At 33.4% G+C, this 11,499-nt stretch overlaps 2 protein-coding genes across 2 annotated transcripts in view; one reads left to right on the top strand and one right to left on the bottom strand.

The window, feature by feature from the left end:
• Positions 1 to 11,499, top strand: part of LOC145306827 (sugar transporter SWEET1-like) — a 177,966-nt gene that overhangs the window by 63,096 nt on the left and 103,371 nt on the right. The window lies entirely within an intron of this gene.
• LOC145307657 (uncharacterized) lies at positions 5,618 to 8,626 on the bottom strand. Its single transcript, XM_080150145.1, has 4 exons — positions 8,499 to 8,626; positions 7,272 to 7,365; positions 6,611 to 6,716; positions 5,618 to 6,248 (listed from the first exon to the last, which is right to left on the bottom strand). Exons 1-4 carry the CDS (start codon positions 8,595 to 8,597, stop codon positions 6,125 to 6,127), a joined length of 423 nt encoding a protein of 140 aa, XP_080006271.1. The 5' UTR covers positions 8,598 to 8,626; the 3' UTR covers positions 5,618 to 6,124.

Raw genomic sequence — 11,499 nt, 5'->3', positions numbered from 1 at the left:
CCGGGTTAGGAAATTGGCCCCGCAGGTGCTAGAAATAGAAAAGCTACTGTTAAAAATACGAAGAATCGCCCCTTAAGGTGCGTTGCCACGAAAGGGACTATACCCGATTAATTCATTGTTGTTTTTTCCCTAAATATTTTGTAAAATTGTATATAAATTTTTTTTAAATTGTAAAAATGTGTTAAATAAAAATTTATAAGATGTATAGTTAGGCTACTTATTAATTCACTAAAAATGAAAAAAGTTAAGGAAACGAAGTTGTGTGTTTCGTCATACTTTAACAGTAGCTTTTCTCCTATTTCTAGCCCTTGCGGGGGGCTCTAACCGTGCCGAGCCAAATGCCTCACCCTAGGGCAAACACCTAACCTTAAATAACCTTTAAAAAGCTACTGTGAAAATACGACGAAACTCGCAACTTCGTTTCCTTAACATGACCCAGATTTTTTATCTTTAATAAATATTTAATAATTTTAAAAGATTTTTACAAAAAAAAGTTCAAAGATTAAAAGTTACTTACTTTAATTCAGTAATACCAATGCCGCAACAAAATTAAATGGCTCTACACCACTGCCAATAACGAAATTAATTCGGGAAAAAATCACGGAACCTATATGCAGGGTGACCACTGTGTACTATATGTACTATATAGTCAAATTTTTGTACTATATGGTACTATATTACAAATTAGGTACTATATGTACTATATGAGTTGAAATTTTGGTACTATATGAAAATTTTTAAATATTTTTTTAAAAATTAATAAGTATGATAATATTGTTTGTTACAATATTAAAATACAAAATAAAATTTGTAGAAATAGTATTTATTACACCTGTTTTTTTTATATATATTTGTTATGATTATTATTTATTCTTTCTTTGACATTAAAATTCATCTACTCAGGATAAAAATTCATCCACATTTATATAAAAAAAATTTGGTGCATTATTTTAACCCATTTCTTTTATGACAATTGACATCAAAAAAAGTGTTCTGGTAGTTTTTTTTCAGCAATATGTCAATTTCGATTTTCATGAAAAAAACTATGGTTTTATATAACTTCCTAAATTCGCTTTGAAGAATAGATTAAAGAATTTTAAAAAAAAAACGATTTTTAAAGATTTTGATCATAGCAAGGACTATCCTCAAAAGACTGACAATTTTGGACGTTTTAGCAAATTCAGGTGATTTTGACAGTTATTTAAGGATAACTTTTTAATGGTCAATATTTTTATAAACCGTTTTTTGATTCTTAATCTCTTCAGGAAGGTAAATAAAGTCATAATTTGAAAGAAGAAAACAATTTCTTCTCCAGAGGGAACCTCCCCTTTTTATGAAAATCAAAACTGACATATTGCTGAGAAAAGCTACCAGAACACTTTTTTTGGGGTATCAATGGTCTTTTATCATAAAAGGAATTGGTTGGAACAGCACGTCCATTGAATTATAAAAAAAATTGGTAATTCTGAGTCGATAAAATGTATAGGTTTAGATCCTCACTGTAAATTTGAATTAATGCCATTATGTGCGACATCTTTAATTACGGAAAAAATGTCCATTTTTAGGACTTTTTTGAAAAAAAGTGTTCGGTTCTTCCACCAATTAAAAAAAAAATGTTTAATGCTCCCTCATCATCTCTATCACCTTTTTAAAAGCAAAGATTTTTTATAATTAGGGTCAGTCCGTCCGTCCGTCACAGTTAGCTTTTTTCGTTAATTTAAAACAGGTTATAATTGTCCTATAGATTTCAAACTTTGCATGATGATTTCTTTAACAGTTAGGTAATTAAATTGAAAGAACAGCAACTCTATAATCGTTACCAGAAAGTCTGCGTCCATTTAAAACATGCTGTTTTTTTTCCTTTTTGACAAAAAAATGAGATAATCAGTTTTGCAACAAATTTACTTATAATTTTGTATAGACATTTGCATTAATATGCATCTAGGACATCTCAGGACATAATTCTGAAAATTAAATAGCCTAAAACCATCATACGACCTCAGTGAAGCTTACCTAAAATTTGTAACCCAATTGGTTCAGTAGATAATGAGATCTTAAGCATCAGACATAAAACCCTTACTACTTTATTTAATATTTAATAAGATACATAGGTACTATTTTTCTAACTAGTGGCTACGCCCCTAGAGGCCTCTAGGGGCACTTGAGGATGGGGGAGTCGAATTTGATAACCCAATTTCTTTTTTTATATTTTAAAAGAAAAATTTTTTAAAAATATTTTTGGGGGGTGTAAAAATTTTTTTTTTTTGGGGGGGTATTTTTAATTTTTTGGGGGGTTGGGGGGTTTCCCACCCCCCAAGAAAATAGTTATAAACCTTCCCGGGACCTATGGGAAGCTACCCTGTTAAGGAGAACCCGATCAGTTCAGCGGTTAGCGAGATCCTTCAGTACAAACACACAGACAAACAAACAGACAAACATCCTGTTACTTTAGTTTAAGGATATTTGGTACTATATGGTATTACTACATTTATTAGTTAAAATTTTGGTACTATATGGTACTATATTAGTTAAAATTTGGTGTACTATATGGTACTATATGAAAATTTTTATGTACTATATATTTGTAATTTTTGAGTGGTCACTCTGTATATGTGTTTTTCAGCTACACAAAGTAGAATTGACGATCTCCCCATTTGCCCCTCAAATATCATTTTAGATTTATTTTGCTTGTTGGTTATACGTTATTTTTGGGTAGGTCTATTTTCTCCAAATTGAACAGCTTTAAAAGTAACGGCTGGCTGCTCAACTTTATCAACTTTTTGTTCAATTTAGAAAAAAGACCCACCAAGTTTCATAACGAAATTCGGATTAAAAGTGTTTTTATAAGCGAATCTTTCCTATAATAGTTTTAGTTCTTTTAGACATGTTAGAATTGTCCTATTGATTTCAAATTACGATTATGATTCTTATACTATCTAGAAAACGCAGCAAATCTATAATCGATACCAGAAAGTCTGAACGTCCATTTAAAACACAGTGATTTTTTTTTGACAACTACGTTTTGCCTATTTTTGTATAAAGATTCCCAGGACAACAAGGTATAATATTATGAGCAAAGCATTTATGTAATTAAATCCTAAAAATGTAAGTACGTTTTTAAACAGTATTCTGTATTGCAGTTTTGCAATAAATTTACCTACAATTTTGTTTAGACATATACATTTATATTCTGTTTGTTATTTTTCTCACTTCTTTTTATTATCTATCTTTCTATATCAATCCATTTTCTTTCTATATTTTTGTCTATTCATCTATCTATCCATCTTTCTATCTATCCATTATCTGTGGCTAGCCAGTACGAAATAATATAAAGTGACAAACGACACTTAAATCAAGATACCCTCTCCCAAAAATATTAAGAAATCTTTCTTGGACATATAAGAATCAGTGGTTCACACAGCTTTTCAACAAATTTACCTAAAATTTTGTTTAGACATATACATTTATATTCTACTTATTCAGTTCTGACACTCTACAAGTGTTAATGTTCATTTGTTCTACCGTTTGCTTACACGGATGTTGTCATCCTGTATTTATAGATATTATTTATGCCCCTAGAGACCTCTGAAGGGGAGAGGATGGTGTAGAAACACTTTTCAAAGAGAATTTTTTTTAGTTGGGGGGGGGGGGGTCATATTTTTTTTTATAAGAGAATCATATTGGTTCAGCGGTTAGGGAGAACCTTAGAAATACGTCCTGTTGCTTTTATATTAGGATTAACAACTACGCCCCTAGAGGCCTCTAGTGGTACCTTCAATGTTTGTGGTTCTATGTTATGTCTATGTTGCGTTCAAGTCTCCACGAAAAAGCAAAAATATTTTTAAAATTTAGATTTTAGGGTGGGGTTACCCTCCCCCAAAATAGTTATAAACCTTCCCGGGACCTATGAAAAGGAGAACCAGATCGGTTCAGTGGTTAACGAGATCCTTTGTTACCTACAAACAGACAGACATCGTTCTACTTTGTATTATAGACTATCGCCTACGCCCCCCTAGAGGCCTCTAGGGGCCACCATTTTAAATTAGAATTTTAAAAATAAGAGTAGAAAATGTTTTTAATTTTTTTTTTTGAGTGATGGTGTAGTTTTTTATTGGGAGGGTGGAGATAACCTCCCCCAAAATAGTTTAAAACCTTCCCTGGAAGCTCGCATATAAAGGAGGACTATATCAGTGCAGCGGTTAGCGAGATCCTTCGCTACAGACAAAAAAGCTTACTACTATATATTTTTAATATACTATACATTTTTAAAATGGACAAACAGACTTTCTTGAAAATATAGTAGTTGCTGCGTTTTCTTAATTGTCATAGGAATCATTACTCCAAAATTGAAACATATTGGAGATTTTTTCATTACTTACAGAGAGAGAGAGGGGACAATGGGCTGTTTATTTCACTAGTCCCCAAAGTTTTATAATAACGTTTTCTTATTTGTTTACTTAACATTTTTGGGGACTTTTTCTGAATTTCGATTGGTTGGTTTATCAAGTTGAGTGTTCACACGTTTTAACCTCTAATTTAAAGCTAAAGAAGGGGTGATTTTGTGTGTCATCTTTGGGAATGTACAACAATTTATCGGTCTTTGTCTTGGCCATAGAGAAAAAAATAAAAGAGAGGAATCGAAGCAACTAGAAGACGAAAATAGGCAGTGGGCCTAGAGGCCTACTCAGCGCTATTGCCGCGCTAAAATTTATTGCTATTCCACTACTTTTCAAATGGGAGGATTAAAAATTATTAAAAAAAATATTTTTTTACTATTTACTATTTCCATATTTAAGGCAAGAATATTAGATTAGATATTTTCGTTTTAATGTTTTAATTAAAAATTACATAGAATTTTATTTTTATTTAAAAAAATTTGTTCATGAAAGATGAATCCTTCTATTTCTTAAAAGGGGGAAATTTTTTTCATAATGAACATTCAGCTGATTCTGACCGCCCACGGCTGTTTGCTAAATATCGCTTTTCTTTTTATTCACATTATTATTTATGATTGACTTACAAAAAGCCCTGGGCGGTTTTTGATTTTCGTCTGCTTCTAAATTTAGGGATGGGGAAGTAGTATTTTACCATGAAAAAGGGGTGAGTATTCATCCTCTTATCCTTTTTCCTTATGGTCTTGGCAAACCCGCGACCTTGGCTTATCACGTCTTCGGGGAGGTGATAGGGTTCGAATCTTGCCCCGACACGGCGTCATAACTAGTGAAGTTAAACATGGTTCCTACTGCTGCTATGTCAGTTAGAGTAGGGGGGAATGCTTTGGCCCATGAACAGGCGGAACGCATTACAATGCACGCACAGTTAGGACTTCTCAGAGAAAGGTCGTGCAATCGAAGGGTTAGTTGTAGAGTCAGAGAGATAGGGGACATTGAACTTTTTATTACACTAGATTTATATTAACGTTTTCTCAATGGTTTGTTTAACAATTTTGGAGACTTTGTGAAATTTAATTGGTTGAGTGTTCAATCGTTTTAACCACTAATTCTAATCTACAAAAGAGGTGATTTGTGTATAATCATTGGGGATGTAAATCAATTTATCGGCCATTGTCTTATCCCTTTAAAATGGAAGGTAAGTCGAGTAGCAAAAAAATGAAACATATTTTTTATATATTTTATTAACAACAAAGCAATAACAGAAAACAATAACAATTTTTGTACTTTATTTTTTGGTCTTTTAAGTTTTTTATTTTATTGTAAAAATGATATTTTTGTAATCATTTTAGACCAGTTTTATAACAAGTTTTTTTTTCAATTTTGAGATTCTTCTAATTGACATTCATTTTATTAGATTTAGATTTTTGAACTTTTTTGCCGTATGGCTTCGAAACCGATTAATATCCGGTGGATTAGAACCGGTACTCAGCCAAACTGAAAAATTATGTCTAGCTTCGTGTTATATCCAGTTTTCTATGAATTTAAAAATGTACAATCATAAGATTTTTTGGCCCTTATAATTGTACAATTTTATATCCGCGGAAAGCTGTTTATAATACGATGCGAGAAATAACTATTAAAATTTTGACAAATTTTTTTGAAAATTTTTCCTACAAATTTTGGCCTATGGTTTATCAAGTCGTGTGTGTTCCAACGTTTCCACCACTCGCTTAATGTCCGGTACCAATGGCAACTGGGTGGTCTGTGTACCAGCCGAAAGCGCCATAACCGCCGGTGTAGGCTCCATAGTCGACGTGGTCAGCACCGGCGCCGTGGGGGGCGGCGTATGCATTGCTGAAACAAAAAATAATGATAGTTTGGGTACTTTAGTGTACTTTGGGTATTTTATAGTTTACTTGGGTGAGTGTTTAAACGTTTCAACCACTAAATTTAATCCTCAGAAGGAATAATTTTGTGTATCATCACTGTACATTTTTATATTCGTAGAAAACTGGATATAATATGATACGATACATGATTTTTTAGTGTGGCTGAGAACCGGTTCTATTCCTGCGGGTGTTAATTGGTTTCGAAACCATACTGGAAAACCAAGTTATTAATATCATAGTATTATAGACAGCTTTCCGCGGATAATATACGGAAAGTGTAGCTGAAAACCGGTTCTAATCCACCGGATATTAATCGGATAAATTTACCTTCCAGCCTGAGCGGGCTCATCATAGTTTCCCTCGAATCCCACGTCATCCTGTGCTAGTTGTCTGGCCATACGTGATAGTCCGGGCTCATATACAACGGGTAAGCCTGAAAAGGTTGCGTGATTATTTTTGATGTTATATTTTCAGAATATTTATCCTTATACAATTAGTAGAAAGGTTGCGTGATTTTTTTTTATGTTATATTTTCAGTACATGTATCCCTATAAAATTATTAAATGGTAGAAAGGTTGCGTGATTTTTTATAATGTTATATTTCCAGTACATTTATCCCTATAAAATTATTAAATGGTAGAAAGGTTGCGTGATTTTTTTTGATGGTATACTTTCAGTACATTTATCCCTATACAATTATCAAATGGTAGAAAGGTTGCGTGATTTTTTATAATGTTATATTTCCAGTAGATGTATCCCTATACAATTATTAAATTAATAGAAAGGTTGCGTGTTTTTTTAATATGGTATATTTCTATTATACTTATCCCTTTACAATACTTAAATGTATTGGTGAAAAGGTTGTGTGATTTTTTATAATGGTATATTTCCAGTATACTTATCCCTATACAACATTAAAGGGGTAGAAAATGTGCAAAATGCATTTTTACTTAAAGCTAAAAGTTTGTCCGTCTGTCTGTCTATTTACCTTGAGGTAAATAGGGAAGGTCCTCTAGAGGGATTACAACATATCTGGGCATGGCAGAGGCAGCAGCTACCAGGGCGGCCAAGCAAAATAAAACCTAAAAATTATAAAAATAATAAAATCGGTCGGAAAGCAGTCATTTAGCAGTCTGACTGCTAATGTTATTAAATGCTTAAATAAGCATCTTGGGTAAGGGAATTTACATACAAAAAATCAGACTTCTATCTTTTATAGCAGCTAAGAAATTTTATTGTAGAGTAGAGTTATCTAAAATAAAATCTGTTTTTTGTCAATCTAGCAGTCAATAACACAATCTAACAGTCTATCTATCTAACATTATCTGTCTGTCTATTAACGAAATGGCTGTGTAATTGTCTATATATCTATTTTAAGCCTATCTTTCTTTAAAACTATCTATTTGTCTATCATTAATATCACTATATATTTAACTAGCGTCTACGCCCCCTAGAGGCCTCTAGTGGCACTATGAGAAATAATTTGTCTATGTTGCGTTCAAGTCTGTGCGCATAAGCGATAATATTAAAGAAAAATAGATTTTTTGTGTTTTCTCTTGGGAGGGTGGTGGTACCCTCCCCCAAAATAGTTAAAACCTTCCTCAGACCTATGAAAAGCTACCCTGTTAAAGAGAACCCGATCGGTTCAGCGGTAAGTGTGATCCTTTGGTACAAACAGACATCCAGTTACTTTATTGTAAGGATTTTCTACAATGAAAAAATATATTTTTATGTAAATCTATTTATCAACGAAACTATCCATCTATCTATTTATCTACCTATCTTATTAACTATCTATCTATTTAACTAGCTATAAATCTGTCTGTTTATCTATATATAAATCAATATGGCTTTAGCTTCCTGTCTATATATTTATCTTACAAATAATCTATCTATCTATATAGAATCTATGTGTCTAACTGTCTATATATCTATCTATCTAAATATCTAATTAACTATCTTTCTATCTACCTATCTAATTAACTATCTAACTATATATATCTTACTATCTATCTTACTAACTATAAATTTCCTGTCTATCTAATATCTATCTTTAAATCTATCTATCTATCCAACTAAATATAAATTTCTCTGTCTATCTATCTATCTAACTAACTATCTATCTATCACACTAATTATATATCTATTTATTTATTAATCAATATAGCTAAAATATTTATCTACGAATGTGTGTAAAATTGTTATAATTGTGTACCTTCATGTTTGTCTGATGTATGGGACTAGAGTGCGTCGAGTATTCAACTAACGCTCTCATATATACTTGTACGCATTTTGTTGTGTGTGTTGCGCTCATATTTACTTGTACGCATTTCTATGTGTTGCGCTCTCGTACGCTTTTTACGAGGGGGGCAAGGGAGGGAGAAAGAGAGAGAGAGATAGGGGAATTTTTAAGGACATTTGAGAGAGAGAGAGAGAGAGACGAAAGGGGGGGGGAGAGGAGAGAGAGAGAGAGAGGGGTTCGAAAGATGGATAGATAGATAGAGAGAGAGAAAGAAGGGTTTATTAAAGAAAGAAAGGGTTTTACAGAGAGCTGGGAACAATTTTAAAACAGAGAAAGGGAGATGATAAAGAGAGAGAGAGAGAGATAGAGAGAGAGAGGGAGAGAGAGAGACAGAGAAAGGGAGATGATAGAGAGAGAGAGAGAAAGATAAAGAGAGAGAGAGAGAGAAAGAGATATGAGAATTTAAACATGAGAGAAAGAAAAATAGAGAAAGAAAGGGTTTAACAGAGAGAGAGAGAGATGGGGCAAATTTAAGGACATTAGAGAGAGAGTGAGAGGGAGAAAGATAGATAAAGAGAGATAGAGAGAGAGAAAATTGAAAGAAGGGGCTAATTGAAGGACAGAGAGAGAGAAAAAAAAATATAAAGGGGGAAAGGAAGATATAGGGAGAGAGATGGGGCAAATTTAAGGACATTAGAGAGAGAGAGAAAGAAATATAAAGGAATCGAAAAAGGGAGGGAGAGAGAAAAAGGACTTGATAAAGAGAGAGAGAGAGAGAGAGAGAGAGAGAGAGAGAAGGAGAGAGAAAGGTTGATATATAAACATATGAGAGTAAGGGGGAGAGAGAGATAGGGAGAAACAAAGAAAGGACAGTTTATGGACAAGAGAGAGAGAAAGAAAGAAAGAGGGATTCGATAAAGAAAAATAGAGAGAAGAAAGAAGAAAGGTTTTGTAGAGAGGGGGAATGGGCGAATTTAAGGACTTCAAACTAAGAGAGAAAGATAGATAGAGAAAAAGAGGGAGAAAGAGAGATAAAGAGAGAGGGAGAAAGAGAGAGAGAGAAGGAGGGAGATGGGGGCAATTTAAAGGACATTAGAGAAAGAGAAAGAGAGATAGATAAGAGAGAGAAAGAGAGATAAAGAGAGAGGGAGAAAGAGAGAGAGAGAGAGAGAGGGAGATGGGGGCAATTTAAAGGACATTAGAAAGAGAGAAAGAGAAAGAATTTTGGGTAACACAGTGAGAAAGAAAGAGAGAGAGAGAGAGAAGGTGCGAGAATGATAAAGAGAAAGAGAGAAAGGGAAGAGAAATTGTTAAGAGAAAGATAGATAAAGTTTGATATCATTAGTGAGAAATAGGAGAGAGAAATAGAGAGAGAGAGAGAAAGAGAAAGAGAAAGAGAGAGAGAGAGAAAGAAAGAGAGAAAGAGAAAGAGAAAGAGAGAGAGAGAGAGAGAGAGAGAGAGAAAGAGACAGAGAGAGAGACAGAGAGTGAGAGTGAGTGAGCAAGAGAGACAGAGAGAGAGAGAGAGAGAGAGAGAAGAAATTAGAAGGAGAGTGAGAAAAAAAAGAAATATTAAGAGAGAAAAACGGAAAATTATATTTTTTTCATAGATTGTGAGTGAGTTTAAGGACATTTAAAAGAGAGATAAATAAAGAAAGAGAGAAAGAAAAGAGAGATAGAGAGAGAGAGAAACAGAGAGATAAAATAGAAACAAAGGAGGAGAAAGAGAGAAAAATAGAGAAACAGCAATTGGCGAAAATAAATAGTTAGAATTTGGTCAGAATTTTTAAAAGCGAATCTTTTTTAAAATTAGGGTCGGTCCGTACGTCCGTCCGTACGTAACCGATAGCTCTTTTCGCTAATTTAGGCAAGTTAGAATTGTCCTATCGATTTCAAAATTTGCATGATGATTCCTATAAGAGTTAGGTACGAGTTAGAAAGCGAAGCAACTCTATAATCGTTACCAGAAAGTCCGTACGTCCATTTAAAAAGCATGTTGCTTTTGAACCTTATTAACAACAAATTTTTATTTGATAAAATTATCTGATTGGTACTGATTCCTAGGACAACAAAGTACATTGTTATAAGCGAAGCATCTCTATAATCAAGTCCTAAAAATGTAAGTATGTCCTTAAACAATACCCTGTATTTAAGCAGTTTTTCAGCAGATTTACTTACAATTTTGTTGCGTTCGACATTTATATTCTGATCATTCAGTTCTGACACCATACACATGTTAATGCCCTTTTGTCCTACTGTTTCAGAGCTTCGCTTTTATGGATGTTCTCATCCTTGTTCCTATAGTGATTCTTTATACTATACTAGCGGCTACGCCCCTAGAAGCTTCTAGGGGCACTCAACGCTCGATCTCATCTCATTTTAAATTTGGGTTTCAAAAGAGTAAAAAATATTTTTTGGGGGGGTGGGGGGGTTGAAGACACCCTCTCCAAAAATAGTTTAAAACCTTCCCAGGACATAAGAAGCTTCACTGTAATGGAGGGCAATATCGGTTAAGCGGTTAGTGATATCCTTCGGGACAGACAAAAAACACTTACTACTTTATATAATTTATGTTAATTTAACATTGTTAAACAGTTTTTTAGGTTCTTTAACCCCGAGTTAAATATATCTGAGGTGAATTCTTAAAAAATTCTTAAAGGTGCGCCCAACTAAAATTAGTTTGCCTCACTGATTTTAGTGGGGCAAAAGTTTTATAAAAATTCACCTCTGAGCTGGATCTTTAAATCATTTTAGTGGTGAGCCAGATCGGGGTGCGCCGAATTTCATAAAATGCTGTGCTCTCATTGGTGGAAAGTTGGCTCACCCCGATCTGGCTCACCACCACTAAAATGATTTAAAGATCCAGCTCTGGTTAAATTATTAGAATGTTTATGCTTTGCTACTTCAAATTATTGTCAATCTTGTGTTGCAGATTTAAATTGCAGACAAATTATAATTATGAGTGCAAAGATAC

The sequence above is a fragment of the Acartia tonsa genome, chromosome 15 (assembly GCF_053477335.1).
Source record: "Acartia tonsa isolate MP-2025a chromosome 15, ASM5347733v1, whole genome shotgun sequence".
Lineage (NCBI taxonomy): Eukaryota > Metazoa > Arthropoda > Copepoda > Calanoida > Acartiidae > Acartia > Acartia tonsa.
This window is presented reverse-complemented; position numbering and strand designations above follow the sequence as displayed.

Bases quoted from the DNA above. Each gene is read 5' to 3' on its own strand.
- LOC145307657 (XM_080150145.1), bottom strand. From the start codon at position 8,597: ATGAGCGCAACACACACAACAAAATGCGTACAAGTATATATGAGAGCG. The intron at 7,366-8,498 runs GTACACAATTAT...TATAATTTTTAG, and splicing joins TACATCAGACAAACATGAAG to GTTTTATTTTGCTTGGCCGC. The intron at 6,249-6,610 runs GTAAATTTATCC...TTTTTGTTTCAG, and splicing joins GAGCCCGCTCAGGCTGGAAG to CAATGCATACGCCGCCCCCC.